At 42.6% G+C, this 17,856-nt stretch overlaps 1 protein-coding gene across 1 annotated transcript in view; it reads right to left on the bottom strand.

The window, feature by feature from the left end:
- sephs1 (selenophosphate synthetase 1) overlaps positions 1-17,856 on the bottom strand; it is a 68,555-nt gene that overhangs the window by 16,904 nt on the left and 33,795 nt on the right. Inside the window, exons 3-4 of the mRNA XM_070897094.1 lie at positions 11,415-11,522; positions 5,903-6,057 (exon numbers count right to left, since the gene is read on the bottom strand). Coding sequence (XP_070753195.1) covers positions 5,903-6,057; positions 11,415-11,522 — 263 coding nt within the window. The remainder of the gene's footprint in view (positions 1-5,902; positions 6,058-11,414; positions 11,523-17,856) is intronic.

Below are 17,856 nucleotides of genomic sequence, written 5' to 3'. Positions count from 1 at the left end.
ATTATTCAGATGCAAGCCTTGAGGGGTTGTTGGGCGATTTTACCACAGGGTGCACAAGAGCCAAGCTTGGTATCACCCTCGGGAGCAATCACCATGGCCAATTTTATTCTTAATATCTGGACTCTGTGGCATTGTGACTGCGATCAGCAACCTCAGCACAGACAAGATTAAATTTAGGACCTTCTTGGTCTATATGGCTCAACTACTCAGAGTCACAAGGAAGCCAAATGAAATCGTGCATATATTTTAAAACTATACATTAACATATGGTCAAAAAAATGGTATAAATATCAAAAGTACAGCAGCAGAGGGCGACATAGTACTCTGGTGCTCCAAGATTGTGTGTCATGACATGGCGCAAGTAATTCCTAACATGGCAAGGGTATAATTTCTCCTGAGCTGGAGAGTGGCCAGGCACTTTGAGAAGGGAAGAGAAAAACACCAAAAGTAAGCAGCGATCTGTTATTTCAACAGATTTCTTTCATGGCTTGCTCAAATGAAAAGTCCTTTGTGCTTATTGCTCATTATAGTTTTGACTGAAAGGATCAAATGGCAATTGCCTACCTTTGATGACTAGTTAAAGCCGGTACTATGTTAAAGCTTAAATTCCCCAAAGTAGAGCGCTAAAATTCAAGCCCTTGAAAATAAAACGTGTACAAATGTTTTGTAGTGTGAAAGGACAAGGTCTATTGCTGCATATACTACAAGAGGCAGTTAACATATGAAACATAGAAACATAGAAAATAGGTGCAGGAGTAGGCCATTCGGCCCTTCGAGCCAGCACCGCCATTCAATGAGATCATGGTTGAACATGCAACTTCAGTACCCCATTCCTGCTTTGTTGCCATACCCCTTGATCCCTCTCGCAGTAAGGACTTCATCTAACTCCTTTTTGAATATATTTAGTGAATTGGCCTCAACAATTTTCTGTGGTAGACAATTCCACAGGTTCACCACTCTGTGTGAAGAAGTTTCCCCTCATCTCGGTCCCAAATGGCTTACCCCTTATCCTTAGACTGTGAATCCTGGTTCTGGACTTCCCCAATATTGGGAACATTCTTCCTGCATCTAACCTATCTAAACCCGTCAGAATTTTAAACGTTTCTATGAGATCCCCTCTCATTCTTCTGAACTCCAGTGAATACAAGCCCAGTTGATCCAGTCTTCCTTGATATGTCAATCCCTCCATCCCAGGAATCAGTCTGGTGAACCTTCGCTGCACTCCCTCAATAGCAAGAATGTCCTTCCTCAAGTTAGGAGACCAAAACTGTACACAATACTCCAGGTGTGGCCTCACCAAGGCCCTGTACAACTGTAGTAACATCTCCCTGCCCCTGTACTCAAATCCCCTCGCTATGAAGGCCAACATGCCATATGCTTTCTTAACCGCCTGCTGTGCCTGCATGCCAACTTTCAATGACTGATGTACCATGACACCCAGGTCTCGTTGCACCTCCCCTTTTCCTAATCTGTCACCATTCAGATAATAGTCTGTCTCTGTTTTTACCACCAAAGTGGATAACCTCACATTTATCCACATTATACTTTATCTGCCCACTCACCTAACCTACCCAAGTCACTCTGCAGCCTCATAGCATCCTCCTCGCAGCTCACACTGCCACCCAACTTAATGTCATCTGCAAATTTGGAGATACTACATTTAATCCCCTCGTCTAAATCATTAATGTACAATGTAAACAGCTAGGGCCCCAGAACAGAACCTTGCGGTACCCCACTAGTCACTGCCTGTCATTCTGAAAAGTACCCATTTACTCCTACTCTTTGCTTCCTGTCTGCCAACCAGTTGTCAATCCACGTCAGCACACTACCCCCAATCCCATGTGCTTTAACTTTGCACATTAATCTCTTGTGTGGGACCTTGTCGAAAGCCTTCTGAAAGTCCAAATACACCACATTAACTGGTTCTCCCTTGTCCACTCTACTGGAAACATCCTCAAAAAATTCCAGAAGATTTGTCAAGCATGATTTCCCTTTCACAAATCCATGCTGACTTGGACCTATCATGTCACTTCTTTCCAAATGCGCTGCTATGACATTCTTAATAATTGATTCCATCATTTTACCCACTACCGATGTCAGGCTGACCGGTCTATAAATCCGTGTTTTCTCTCTCCCTCCTTTTTTAAAAAGTGGGGTTACATTGGCTACCCTCCACTCCATCGGAACTGATCCAAAGTCAATGGAATGTTGGAAAATGACTGTCAATGCATCAGCTATTTCCAAGGCCACCTCCTTAAGTACTCTGGGATGCAGTCCATCACGCCCTGGGGATTTATCAGCCTTCAATCCCATCAATTTCCCCAACACAATTTCCCAACTAATAAGGATTCCTCAGTTCCTCCTTCTTACTAGACCCTCTGACCCCTTTTATATGCGGAAGGTTGTTTGTGTCCTCCTTAGTGAATACCGAACCAAAGTACTTGTTCAATTGGTCTGCCATTTCTTTGTTCCCCATTATAACTTCCCCTGATTCTGACTGCTGGGGACCTACGTTTGTCTTTACTAACCTTTTTCTCTTTACATATCTATAGAAGCTTTTGCAGTCCGTCTTAATGTTCCCTGCAAGCTTCCTCTCATACTCTATTTTCCCTGCCCTAATCAAACCCTTTGTCCTCCTCTGCTGAGTTCTAAATTTCTCCCAGTCCCCGGATTCGCTGCTATTTCTGGCCAATTTGTATGCCACTTCCTTGGCTTTAATACTATCCCTGATTTCCCTTGATAGCCACGGTTGAGCCACCTTCCCTTTTTTATTTTTACGCCAGACAGGGATGTACAATTGTTGTAGTTCATCCATGCGGTCTCTAAATGTCTGCCATTGCCCATCCACTGTCAACCCCTTAAGTATCATTCACTACTCTATCCTAGCCAATTCACGCCTCATACCTTCAAAGTTACCCTTCTTTAAGTTCTGGACCATGGTCTCTGAATTAGCTGTTTCATTCTCCATCCTAATGTAGAATTCCACCATATTATGGTCACTCTTCCCCAAGGGGCCTCGCACAACGAGATTGCTAATTAATCCTCTCTCATTACACAACACCCAGTCTAAGATGGCCTCCCCCCTAGTTGGTTCCTCGACATATTGGTCTAGAAAACCATCCCTTGTGCACTCCAGCAAATCCTCCTCCACCGTATTGCTTCCAGTTTGGTTAGCCCAATCTATATGCATATTAAAGTCACCCATGATAACTGCTGCACCTTTATTGCATGCACCCCTAATTTCCTGTTTGATGCCCTCCCCAACATCACTACTACTGTTTGGAGGTCTGTACACAACTCCCACTAACGTTTTTTGCCCTTTGGTGTTCTGCAGCTCTACCCATATAGATGCCACATCATCCAAGCTAATGTCCTTCCTAACTATTGCAAATCTCCTCTTTAACCAGCAAAGCTACCCCACCTCCTTTTCCTTTTATTCTATCCTTCCTAAATGTTGAATACCCTTGGATGTTGAGTTCCCAGCCCTGATCATCCTGGAGCCACAGCTCTGTAATCCCAATCACATCATATCTGTTAACATCTATTTGCAGTTAATTCATCCACCTTATTATGGATACTCCTTGCATTAAGACACAAAGCCTTCAGGCTTGTTTTTTTAAACACCCTTTGTCCTTTTAGAATTATGATGTAGTGTGGCCCTTTTTGTTTCTTGCCTTTGTTTACTCGGCCTTCCACTATTGCTTTTTACCTTTCTACCATCTGTTTCGGACTCCAGATTGCTTCGCCCTGTCTCCCTGCATTGGTTCCCATCCCCCTGCCATATTAGTTTAAACACTCCCGAACTGCATTAGCAAATGTTACCCCCAGAATATCAGTTCCAGTCCTGCCCAAGTGCAGACCGTCCCTTTTGTACAGGTCCCACTTCCCCCAGAACTGGTTCCAATGTCCCAGGAATTTGAATCCCTCCCTCTTGCACCAATGCTCAAGCCACGTATTTGGCATAACACACCATAAAGTGTGTGGATCCAATACAAAATCGTCACCCTACTATATTAATGCGAATCAACTAAATCAAATGTTGTTTTTGAAGTCAAAAATGTACACAATCTTTCCAACAGTACAAACGCAAGCCATCTCATGACATCAGCTCTATGCAAAGTATTTATGCAAACACCAGCTCTCTGGTCAGTGCACTCGAGTGTTTGTGCATAGACAGACATCAGAGAAAGTGCCCTACAACAGTCTTCAGAAGGTGTGTATTTATACAGTACTGAAAATGAAGTGTTTCCTGGTCAATGAAGCTCAAATTGGAATCATGAGCTTTTACTTACACACAGCATTCATTTAAATCCAAACCTAGCACAGTTAGAAATGCCATTTAGATCATGTCAATATTTTGAGTAGCGATTCTTTCTAAACTGAAGGCAAACATAACTACTAACAAATGGGAGTACACAAACAACATGTGTCCAATTATAGCATTCTGGGCAAATTACTATTGTGCTGAATTTTCAATCTAAAAAAAAGAGCATTGCAACTTGAGGCACAAAAAAGGAATCTTGATTTCACAAATTTGCAGCAACCTGTGCCTCTTGAAATTTTATGGTTCAAAAGACAAAGCTTTGTGCTCTGTGTACTTTGAATGCTCATCCTGTCAAAACTACAAGAATTCCCGCAGATTAAATTCCGTAAAAAGTTATGTTTTTTCCAAAAAGGCAAGGGAGTTTTAAAAAATGTAAACGGGTCAACGAATTGTCACTTTCCTCTATTGGTTTCAAAGGTTTTTGGGGGGGAAAATAAAACAATATTTTTGAGTAGCCAGAAGCGATCAAGTTTAGGATTCTCAATACATACTCCTTACTACCATTAAAAAGAACTAAATATATCGTAGGGCAGTCGGTATTCAAAAAACCGCACGTCAGGGTGGCATGACTCAGGGTCACACTCATAAATGCCAAGTGGCGAGCTCTCCATCTCAACTATAATGATTGAAGGAGGTGCTGAACAAAGATCCATACTCCAAAAAGCCAGTTCAGGGAACCATTCAATGGAAGCAGCTTGCCTGACCACTCTATTAAGACAAATCTTTGAGCATGAAGCAACATGTATAGGGAACAGGGTAGCAAGAGATTTCATTATTTTATTTTTTTTAAACAAATGTCACCAGTAACTTAAAACTGCCAGGGAATCACTTTCAATTCAGAGTCAGTCTACTGTTCTTCGAGCACAGGAATTACAATATTTACAGAAATCAAACAAACTGTAGTCAGGAATGGTTAATGACACTGGATCTGCAAAATGTGTGAATCTTATTCAAAACAGGAATCTGCCCTCTTTTTAACACCTCAGTTGCATTTTGAGATAAACGATACTTACCAATTTGCAGTGGGAAGAAATAAATATGTGAAGTTTCGTCCAGTTGTGTATGTCTAACTACTACAAGCAAGGAACCAATACTGTCACATGGAACAAACCTGTCAGCTGATTTTCCACGGCTATTTTTCCTTTAGTGGGGACCTGAACGTTAATTGTGTGGAATACAAGTTTTGGGTCCATTTGACAATTTTTATTGTGATATTGTGACCAACATCTTGCGTCAATTCGAGTGTGGCCCTTGTAGTGACTGGAAAGGTTCTCTACTTTGTTCTGGGTTGCAATGAGTTACACAGGTTAACAGATCTGTTGGGAGTGAAAATAGCAGCGCAAACTCTTATTCTGTGGATCCACATCCATTAGCTCCCACCCTCTTTAGTTTATAGTCAACTCCTCATAAACCCATGACTAAATTCAGAAGAAACTTCAAATGAAGAGTCTCTGAATTTCAGGCATGTGCAAGCTTTTCTTCCGTACAACACAAAAAATGCCCATAATCTTTAATCCACTATATATTCAAAACCATATTTATGTTACAATAATTGTATACACCAAGGATTAAACTTACATAATGAATTCATTCGGTTGGCAGACTGTCGTGGCCACACCTCCTAAAATGATCCATGGGTTTAATACCGTTTGTCCACCAGTAACTGATGTACCTGCCTCATCGGCTGCATCTTTAAAACCCTGTATTATTAGTGGCATTACTTTGTCCCGCTCCTGTATGTAAAACACAATTAGACTTTTAAATTATTTGAAGATTTTTAAAAGTCAGTTTCAGCTGATAAAACTTTAGAAACTGCTGTACAAGCCATTGTAAAATTTAGCTGCATACCCATCAACTGAATTCTGCTCTTTTTAAACTTCTTGGGATGTGTGCGACACTGGCAAGCCAATATTTATTTTCCATCCCTAGTTGCCCTGAGGCCATGAAAAGTCAACCACAGAGTGGGACTGGAGTCAAGTGCACTTCACACACTGGGCAAGGGTGTCGGGTTCCCTTCCCTGAAGGACATTCGTGAACCAGTTGAGTTTACAACACCCAGCAGCTTTCATTGTCATTTTCTGGTCCTAGCCCACAAATTACCGTCAGTTTTATTGAATTCCATTTCACAATTTGCCGTGATGGAATTTGAACTCACTGCCTCTGGGTTGCATCAAACTGCACTTACTTTAAAAAAAAAGTCAAATTGAGATTATTTTCTATTTATCTTTTAAAAACCACCAGCTTTAAATTAAACAGTAAGTTTATTAAGACAAGCAAGTCATTAATTCGGATCAGGTCAGATGCAGAGTAAATCTCCCGCTATACTCTCGACCACCTCACAAAAGCACATCCCACTGCGGAGGTGCCCAAACCTTGGCTATAGCCAGCACGTAGCCAGTGGGTTCTGACAATCCATGAAACCAAGGCAACTCCAATCTATTTTTTACTCATTCTATTTGAATTCCATGGGTCTGAGGATTTGAAAAGGGCTGTTCTTGGTTGCACTGCCTAATCAGTTTTAAGCCTCAGTCAGAACACCAAGATCCGTTAATATCTGCAGTTTCAGATATATGCAAATTAAAAGAAACATACTAACAAAATGGTGGACATGTTGAATGATTACTTTGCAATAACCAATAAGGGAATAAGGGGTTATGGGGAGCGGGCAGGGAAGTGGACCTGAGTCAATGATCGGATCAGCCATGATCATATTTAAATGACGGAGCAGGCTCGAGGGGCCGTATGGCCTATTCCTGCTTATGTATTCACAGTAGAGGAAAAGGATAGCATGCTGCAAAACCCAAGGAAAATGAATATTGAATCAGGGACAAGGACTCAATAAAATTAATGCAAGTAAAACAACAGTAATGAAGAAAATAATGGCACTAAAGAGTGACAAATCCCCAGGGCCAGATGGTTTCCATTCCAGGGATTTAAAGGAAATAGGTGAGCACATTGCAGATGCCCTAACTATAATCTTCCAAATTCTCTCGATTCAGGAACCGTTCCTTTCGATTGGAAATTTGCGCATGTCACTCCGCCAGTTAAGAACGGGAAGAGAGGGAAACCAGGGAATTATAGACCAGTTAGCCTAACATCTGTTGTGGGGAAATTGCTAGAGTCTATAATTAAGTATAGGTTGACTGAACACCTTGAACATTTTCAGTTGATCAAGGAACACCAGCATGGATTTGTGCAAGGTAGGCCATGCCTGACAAACCTGATTACATTTTTTGAGGTGACTAAAGTAGCGGACAGGGAATGTCTATGGATGTTATTTATATGGACTTCCAGAAGGCATTTGATAAAGTCCCACATTAAGAGACCGTTAACTAACGTAGAATCCCATGGAATTGAAGGCAAATGATTGACCTGATTCGGAAATTGCCTATCTCCTGCCGCTCAGCCAGTGGGGATAATGGGCAGGTTCTCTACTTGACAGGATGTGACTAGTGGTGTCCTGCAGGGCTTCAACTATTCACAATATTTCATAACGACTTAGATGATGGGATAGAAAGCCATATATCTAAATTTGCTGATGATACAAAAAGATAGGCGGCATTGTAGATGAAAACATAAAATTACAAAAGGATATCGACAGATTAAGTGAATGGGAAAAACTGCGGCAAATGGATGTCAATATCATCATCACAGGTGGTACCTTGGAACGAGGATGACTTGCTTCCACACCAAAAAAGGATGAGTTCACAGGTGTTTCGAATGAAAAACCCAAACTACATCCTCAAGGGTGGAAGATGCCTAAGCATGGATTTTTTTCATGTGTGGTGGCCATTGCACACCAGCCACCACACGGGCTTGACAGAGCTAGGTCTTGGTCCAGTGGCAAGGGTTAACCAATAATAAGGATTTCAATATTAGCAAATGTGAGCTCATTCACTTTGGACTTAAAAAGGATAGAACAGGGTACTTTCCAAATGGTGAAAAGCTAAAAACAGTGGCTGTCCAAAAAGACTTTTGGGGGGGGAGGGGGAGGGGAGGGGGGTCTCCAGGTACATATATCATTAAAATATCATGAACAGGTACAGAAATTAATCAAAAAGGCTAATGGAATGCTGGCCTTTATATCGAGAGGACTTGAATACAAGGGGGTAGAAGTTATGCTGCAGCTATACAAAGCCCTGGTTAGACCACAGCTGGAGAACTGTGAGCCGTTCTGGGCACCACACCTTAGGGAGGATATATTGGCCTTGGAGGAAGTGCAGCGTAGGTTTACCAGAATGACACCCGGACTCCAAGAGTTAAATTTCAAGGAGAGATTACACAAATTAGGGTTTTATTCCCTATAATTTAGATGGTTAAAGGGTGATCTGATCAAAATTTTCAGGATAAAGGGGAACAGATAGGGTGGATAGAAAGAAACTAGTTCTGCTGATTGGGGATTCTAGGATTAGGGGGCATAGTCCAGAAATTAGAGCCAGACATTTCAGGAGTGGTAGAAGTTTGGAACTCTCTTCTGCAAACAGCAATTTATGCTAGATCAATTGTCAATTTTAAATCATAGAAATTGATAGAGGTATCAAGGGATATGGGCCAAAGGCGGGTACGTGGAGCTAGGTCGCAGATCAGCCATGATCTCAGTGAATGGTGGAAACATGCTCAAGGGGCTGAATGGCCTCCTCCTATTCCTATGTTCTATATGTTGCCCGCAAGGCTCGATGGTTGCATCCAAGCAGTCCACGGAAACCTTCAACATGCATATAGTTCATATGTGAATTGTTTCACTTTTCACACAAAGCATCCACATGGCCTCTAAATAAGTTTGCAATTGTGCCAGTTAGCAGTTTTGTGCTGTGCATAACAATTAAAATCTTGGCTCAAGTTGCCTCAATCCATTTCACATAGCATCCCTGGCTACCATTAGCAGCGAGAAGAGATTTTCACCCATTAGATTGGACTGGACTTGAATCCGGGGTGGGGGGGGGAAAGGTTAATGAAATAACCACTGGCACCTGCTCATCACTGCTAAAAGTTTTATATCGGTATCCAAATTATATTGCTTTTGATGCTGAGCTAAACCAACCCACACTAAGATACAGGTAGACCCAGTCCACACTCCCTCCCATTAGCAATTGTATACAGTTTCTGGAATACTTACTAGACGGATGCTGGCAAGGGAGCACATGAAAACCAAACAATCAATGGATACTACCAATAATTCCCCGAGAGAGAAAATACCACAAATTTAGAATTCTAATACTACAGGTCTTCATTATCAATACACAGTGCTGCACCTGGATAGTGGCTTGAAGTTTGTACTGTACTTAAGTGATAAAATTTTGCACTGAGCATTTACAGCATGTAGTTTAATGGGGGTTTTCTAATCCTAAACGTCTACGCACTTTAATCCAAAGGAATGATACTGTCATGTTCAAAAGGGCATAAAATTATTCATTATTCCTGAGAATACACAGTAGGGAACAATGGAATATCAAGTGGAGACATGGGTCATTTAAGCGTTACAACTGTATTTCTCACTCACAAAATAAACCAGATGTTAAATTAGTAATAAATTTCTATCTAGTTTTAATGGCAATTTCTGCACTTCAATTCCCCAGGGTTCAGATCACCTATCTCATCCTTCCAGTGGAGCCACTATTCCAAACATCACAGCATCCAAATGCCTCATGAATGAGACCAGAATCTCTGTCTTTACTACTTTACTGGATGCCCATTCCAGGCATTAGATATTTTCAAGGCTCTGGCGAGATTCCAACTCAAGCCTCCATTCGTGTAAAGGTGAGCTATAGCCACTTCAAGTGAACCATCTCTTTCTCCAAGTGTAGCTGGCTACCATCTTGAAAATATCCCAGCAGCATAGCTCTGCCAAATTGGTACTGAGCCATTTGGACCAGGAAGATCTCAGATTTGATCTCTATCCTGTGCTGAAGTAGCTGACTTAAGCATACACAATGGCGGAAGGGGGAAACAAACAAACTAATTGGAACCAGGGCCCCCTACTCCCAAATCCTGTTTATCGTCCCCTGCTGATAAGTATATCAATGCGGACATCATCTGATGCCAATATTACATTCCGCTGCTAGAACACTTAACTAGTCTGCCAGTGTTCAGTGCCTAGGCTTTCAAAAAAAAACACGGCAAATTATCAGAGAACTACTAGCCTCCAAGGAACTGTACAGCAGTATAAATGGGATGCAGTATTAAATTCACATGTTTGTTTTGCCATGTAATAACTTTTTATCTTGCTCCACAGCTTTTGATGTCCAGACTCTGGTCAAGACAATGGAGGAATGTGCCCGACGGCAAATTTACCTTGAAATGTGCTTAAATGTGTACAAGAGTGGCCTGGAATCGGTTCTCTCATGGGGAAGAACCCAGCCTCTACTCATTATCCCCTCAAATGACCATAAATTAAACCTACAACCCAGAGAGTCACACGGTGTTATATCTTTCACGAATGACTATTATGAACAATATACTATATAATTACATACTTTTAGAGAGTTTTTTCTTTTTAAATTGCCAAACTGCTCTACCAACTTAGCCAGCAATCTTTCCTCTTCAATGACATGCAGCACACTCTCCAATGTGGCACTAATGTATAACGTGGTGTAGTATTGTGAATTCAGTTTGAGCCTGGAGTGTGTAATTCTGGTCTCATTCACATTGCACGATAAATTTTATATTGCACTGGAGTCTGAACATCTTTTTAACAGGACTCGGCAAACAAAAAATACTGGAAACGCACAGCGGGCCCGTCAGCATCTGCGGAGAGAACAATTGGTCATTTGGACTCCGAGCCTTCTTCAGAGCTAAAAAGTAAGAAGTGTACAAGCTCAAAGTGTTGGTTGCCCGTTTGCCTCAGTGGCTAACTGACCCACATGTTTCCAGCATTTCGGTTTACAAATTTAACACTTGCAGTTTTTTATTTCTAATGTTACATACGTTAGTTTTCACTGCAGAATTCTGTTCATATTGGAAGCAAAACGAAATTTAGTGATAGCTTTAAAAAAATTTTATCTGCAATTACACTGGATTTTGAATTATGTGATTTGTTTTTAAGATGCGTCACAAGCATGATTTGGATGCCTTTGTTAATATTGTAGCTTACCTTATCTGTCATTTTACTGCTGACTCCAAGCAGCATCAACATATTGTCACACTCTGTGACACCCATGGCATAAAGATCACTTAGAACATTGGCACAAGCAATACGACCCTGTAAAAATCGAGGGAAGGAGGGAAAAACAAGGGTCAGAACACAGGTATGGGTAAGGAATATGAAATATCAAAAGGATTCTCCGAAAGGAAAACCCAATTACAAAAAATGGATTAGCCCTTATCCGAACATTAAATGAAGACCAAAAATTATGATCTGGAGAATGCGAATCCTAATTAAAATTCATGTAAATGTATACTTACTATTAGTTAATGACTATTTGTGCTAAAGTTGAATTAGAATTTGGACAAAGGCCTCAGACTTCTGATGACTAGCATACTCATTATTGCTTTTTCAAATATTGCAATTTAATTATTATGGATAATTTATCACAAGTACTTTTTGCACTAAAAAAATTCCATGGTGCAAAAAGTATGTAAAGCAGTCAATGCAAACAAATGCTCCAAACATCTACTGTCCTTAGCAGGTCCCCCGAAAGAAGTCAGTTCTAGTAGTGAACTAAGCAGTTTCATTTGAAAATGGTTTTACACTAGATTTAATAGCCAAAAGAAATAGGTATCTGAAACAAGAGTGCACTCACACCCGAGTTTTATAAATTTTCAAAATGTTGGTGGCCAAACTATACAGCTCACTATGTGAAAGTGCATCAAAACTATGTGGGACTTCACTTTTACCATGAGCACTTATCCAGGTATTGTTGCCTTTGGGGCAGGAGGAGGAGCAGAGATACGAGTGTGTAGGAGTAGCTGGGAGAAGAGGGAGGAGGAACACACTATACAGGAGGCCATATTCACAGCAAGTCATCAGGAAGCACTTCTTATACCTTAACCTCACCAAGCAGAAATCTGTGATACGCATGTGAAACCAGTGCATGGACAGCACAGCCTGTGACTGCCAGGATCACCGTGCCACATAACTTTTATGCCACAGGGTTGTTCCAGGCTGCTGCTAGAGACATCTGAGTTTGTTGTGCATCCTTGTATTAGGGAAGTGATCAAGGCTCTCTACTCCAGGAGAAACACATATGTCAAAGTTTCCATGGAGAGTGCAAAGCAGGACGAGCGAGCACAATGCTTTGTCTGCATTGCAGGCTTCCCCAGGGTCCAAAGTGCCAGAGAATGCATCCACATTGCCCTCACGGCTCACCATCTCTGGCCTGGCATCTTTCGCAACAGAAACAGATACCATTCCTTGAATGTGTAGCTTGTTTGTGACAACAGACAACGCATCATGCAGGGTTGTGCCCAGTTTCCTGGCAGCAGTCATATTTAATCCATCGTGCGTCATCTTTGTTCCAACCGGTCAGGTCAGAGGTTGGCTACTTGGCAACATGGATCATGATTCGTGTCAGGAACCTGAGCAGACGCAGAGCATGCCTACAAGTACAGTTATGCCGCCACCAGAAATAGCATTGACCAGATCATTGGTGTGCTCAAGTAACGTTTCCGCTGTCTGGACACTTCGGGAGCTGGTATGCAATTCATCCCAGACTGTGTTTCCAGACTCGTGGTGGTGTGCTTTACTGAGGATCCAGCCCTTACCAACTCCTGGGCAGCAAGACGCGGAGGAAGAGCAGGAGCAGCGTCAACCACCATACATCAATTTTCTCCTTTATTAAGCAACTTCAAGCATTCATTAAAGGCATTATTTAAGAACCGAGTTATTTGGTTTATGTATCTGAACAGGTGCTGCAATTTTACAAGTTGATGCCATGAATTTTTGTAACAAGCTGCACAATGACAATATCCATTAGTGCCCTATAATTTGGTACTATGTCTTATACAGACATGATATAATATATATAGTTAAATTATACTGGATTTAGGACAAATACATTATAAAAGACAGCCGTTATACAAAATGGATTAATTATAAGGGGGAAATCACCTGGATTATAAAATCTGCTGATACCGCCAAGCTATGCGACCAGGTAATGAGCACTGAGCATAAAAGATCAACGGCATATGTTGGAAATAGGCAACAAGGTGCCCATACTAAAAGGATACCAGCAACTGCAGACCAATTGGTCTTGAATTCAGTGTAAAATAATGGAATTAATTGTTTGAAGTAAATTTGAGGATTATCTGTTAGTATGGATTCAGAATAGAAGATCCTGCCTGACCATGTCCTGAATTTCTCCAAGGAACTGTACTGTGGAAAGCCTTGCCCTATAATGTACCTAGGCTGTTAAAACAAATTGGACAAAGTTCCACATGAAAGACCATTATTTAAGCTTAAAGCTGTTGGGATCCAGGGTGAATCTTTGGAATGGATGAGGAAGTAGCTGGCCAACAGCTACTTGTTAGAGTTATGTCCAAGTACAGGGAGGTGCTGAACTGTATGCCTGAGGATCGATGCTTCTAATCCGCAATGATCTAAACTCAAATTTAATGAAAACTGGGCTCATTTTCAAAATATGCTAAACTGGAGGGGCCATGGAATTGAAGGAGACAGCTCAGAAATTGCAAAGTGAACTGGACAATATATAGATGTAAAAGATTCCATGGCACGATTTTGAAGAGCAGGGGAGTTCTCCCCAGTGCCCTGGTCAATATTTATCCCTCAATCAACTTAACAAAAACAGATTCTCTGATCATTATCACATTGTTGTTTGTGGGAACTTGCTGTGTGTAAATTGGCTGCCATGTTTCCCACATTACAACAGTGACTACACTCCAAAAGTACTTCATTGGCTGTAAAATGTTTTATGATATACGGTGGTCGTGAAAGGCGCTTTATAAATCCAACTCTTTCTTTATGTGTGGGCAGTATAACAGTAAATTTAATTTAATGTGGCAAGTGTAAAAGTACTGTACACAGAATGGAAAATGGTGTGACAAGTGCTCCGCAAACTGGGTTGAAATAGCTAAAGGAGTTGAGGGACACCTAGGAGTCTTGGTACACTCAACATGTCCAACCAACACAACAATCACAAAGCCAATAGAATGCTGAACTATACAGCCAAAACTGAAGAGTCCAAGTCAAATGCAGTCATTAAACTGCATCATGCACTGGTCAGACCACAGCTTAAGTACTGTGCTCAATTTTGGCCAGTGACATGAAGGAGAGTGTGGGAGGCAGTGCAGAGAAGAACTTTAGGACACTGATCCCTAATGACAAAAGTCTGAGTTATGAAGAAATTTGGGCTTTTACAAATTGGAATCATCTCTGATTAAAGCCTTTCTTGAACCTGCTGTATAGAGTTGATGAGACACTAAGTCAGTCAATGATTCATTCGAGCCCTATTCCCAAAGCAACAGGCAACTTTTTTTTGCTTTATTACAGCCTAATAAAAACAAAGGTTAAACAGTATCCGGTGACTGCTCCTGAATATCAATGTGCTAATATTTTTCAGACAACTGTTTAAAGGTTTTCAGCGACTGCCAACCTGTTCCGAGTACAGTTGTATCCCTCCAGTCCAGCACCCTTGGGACCTGGCCGGTGCTGGACCAGAGAATTTTCCAGACCACGGGAGATCATGCTGACCCTCGCGTTGTCAGCAGTACCCTCGACTTAGCGGGTACTGCTGACAACGACCCGGCCGTGCTCTGCGCATGCGCAGAAGTCTACTGCGCAGCATTTCTCAGGCCCAGCTTCGGCGCCTCAGTCAGCTACCACGCTCCTTGCTCCCTCTCTGCGCCGACCCAACCAAGGAGGGAACACCGGAGGCAGCAGGGAGAAGAGGAACAGCCAGCCCCAGGACACAGCAGCCAACCCAACCAAGGAGGGAATACCAGAGGCAGCGGGGAGAAGAGGAGCAACCAGCCCTAGGACCCCCCCCCTCCCCCCCACCACCGCCAGAAATGATACCGGACCAGGGATGTTGCCGGACCAAAGAGTCCCGGACTGGAGAAGTGCAACCTGTAGTAATAAATTAATTCTGCACCTGTAGATATTTTAGACTACAAAAGTAAACGTTATTTCATCAGCATTGTCAAACTAATTTGAAATAGGTTGTTGGTGACTAGCAACATTGTAGCCTACATTACAAAATGTGTTTGCTCCCTGCATTATCTTGGTCATAAAATATTTATGAAACAGAAATTCAAATAAGCTTTCTGATATTAAGGTTTAAAAAAAAGGGTTTACAGTCAAACCTAAAACTATATTTATAATCAGAAAATGCTGGGTTTATTGAATAAATCAATCTTATACATACTAATGAATCTCCTGTGGCATTGCTGACAGGTTGGGTTTGTGCACACTCGTGATTTTTTAGCTGTAACCTAAAGATCAGTTCGAGGCGAGTAAATTGCTTCAGATCAATGGTAGGCTTCAAAAACAGTCATTTTGCATCAGTCATAAAGTGAGACAGGGTTATAGTTTTATTATTGTAGTATCACATCACATAGAAACTTAACAAATTTCTTGAAAAACAATGCCATTTTCAATTTTAGGAGAAACAAAATATATTTTAAGCAAATAAAATGCTCAGAGTTATTTTCACAAAGTAAAATGCTAAAAGTTGTCACATATCACAGTCCTTCCTCCCCAACAAAGCTTAATTCAGCTGCCTGTATGGATGCCCCTAGACATTCCATAAAGTAGACAAATGCTGCCTGCATCAAAGATGAAAGCAACTGTGCTACACTACTGAGCTATTGGGCTCTATTTTCGCCACGATTGTGCACTTGGTGTGAAATACTCGCTTTCCAACTTTTGCCAACGCTTGGACGCCGGCGCCGACCATGCGCAGCAGTTGAAATTTTTTTGGCGCAGACATGAATCAAAATGGGATCGGGCGCCATTTTTGTGGACTTCATCAATTTTGGCTGGCCAGGATTTTTTTCAGCGGGCGCACATTGCCCAAAAGCCCCGCAAAAAAAAACGGACATTAACTTAAGGAATCGGCGCGGCGCACAAGAGGACAGGAGCGAGGCAGTAAGAATACACAATAAAAAAAAAATTGTTTTCCCTCACAGAGAACTCTTTGGAGCAAGGGAAGAAGATTTTGGGCTGAAAGGACTGCCCCCGCACCCCCCCCCCCCGCCGCCGAGTTGAAGCTTGGAACAGGAGGGCTATTTGGCCGAGGATTGCAGCAGTTTGGGGGGGGGGGGGGGGGAGGAGGAGAGAGAGAGAGAGAGAGAGAGAGAGTGAGGGGGGGGGGGGGGGAAGAGAGAGAGAGAGAGAGAGAGAGAGAGAGAGAGAGAGAGAGAGAGAGAGAGAGAGAGAGAGAGAGAGAGAGAAAGAGAGAGAGATCAACTGCTAATGATGTCTGTGCCTTGGTAAAAGTGATCCCTCAGTGTGAATGTCATTATGAATCAAAGACAGGAACAGGCTTCAGCGTCTCTGGTTGCCCTGACAACTCCAGCTTTTTGCGTAGGCCCAGAGTGTTTTTGGCGCAGACTTGAAGCTCTGCCCCCCCCCCCCCCCCAGGTTTAACTTCAGAGAGCGTTGCGCCAAATTCAATTAATTCTTTGGAGAAAGTTCCAATTTTTCCCTCGCGCGCACAAAAAAAATCGTCCATACATCCACCTGGACGCCAAAAATTGACAAAGAGGAAAATAGAGCCCATCGCATACAGAGGTTAACACTTCTGGACATTGTTGAATTTAACCAATTTTACAATTTATCTTTCGGGGGTGGGTGGGGATTAAGAGTTTAATCCTAAAATAAAACTCCAAAATTATTTTCCAAAATATTCCAACACTATATTTTCCACATGTTAATACGAAAGAGGTTACTAAGTACAGTTTTTGTATTCTCAAGATAGCCTAAATTCTTAAACACGATTGTTTTCAAAAGATACTAATACAATAAAGGAAATCGGAACTCTCAAACTCACAGATTGGTATTTCTATCCTTAATTTTAAGGAGATGCAAGAAAAGTAGAAATCATGGGCCCAAGTTTCCACACGCGCCTAGAACGGCGCAGTCCCGACCTGGACGCCCGTTTTTCGCGCCACAAAGTGCGCCTAAAAAAATCCTCGGTATTCTCCACCTCCCTGCAGGTCCTCTGGCCCTCGGCGCAGCTGTGGGGCGGCGGAGCCAGGTCCCTGCGCTGAAAACAGTGCCGGGACCTCTGCACATGCGCGCTACAGTGGGCACGCAAGTGCAGTAGCTCCAGGCGCCGAACTGTGTGGGAGGGGCCCGAAGCACGCAGCCCCCAGCTCTGGCTGAATGGCCTCACTGGGGCTGCGTGAATAAGGCTCCTCCCACACCCAGCTCCTGCGTTCCCCCCCCCCCCCCCCCCGACCATACCCGACACCCGCTCCCCGCTCTCCGACTGGACCCGACCCGACTGGACCTGACCCGACCCGCGCTCCTGTTCCCGCTCCCCGCCCCCGACTGGACCCGACCCGACCCGCGCTCCTGTTCCCGCTCCGGTCCCCCCCCCGCCCACCCCCGACCCGACCCGCGCTCCTGTTCCCGC

This window comes from Pristiophorus japonicus, chromosome 13 (assembly GCF_044704955.1).
Source record: "Pristiophorus japonicus isolate sPriJap1 chromosome 13, sPriJap1.hap1, whole genome shotgun sequence".
NCBI classification, from domain to species: domain Eukaryota; kingdom Metazoa; phylum Chordata; class Chondrichthyes; family Pristiophoridae; genus Pristiophorus; species Pristiophorus japonicus.
Note: the sequence above shows the minus strand (reverse complement) of the source record. Positions and strands in the feature narration are given on the sequence as shown.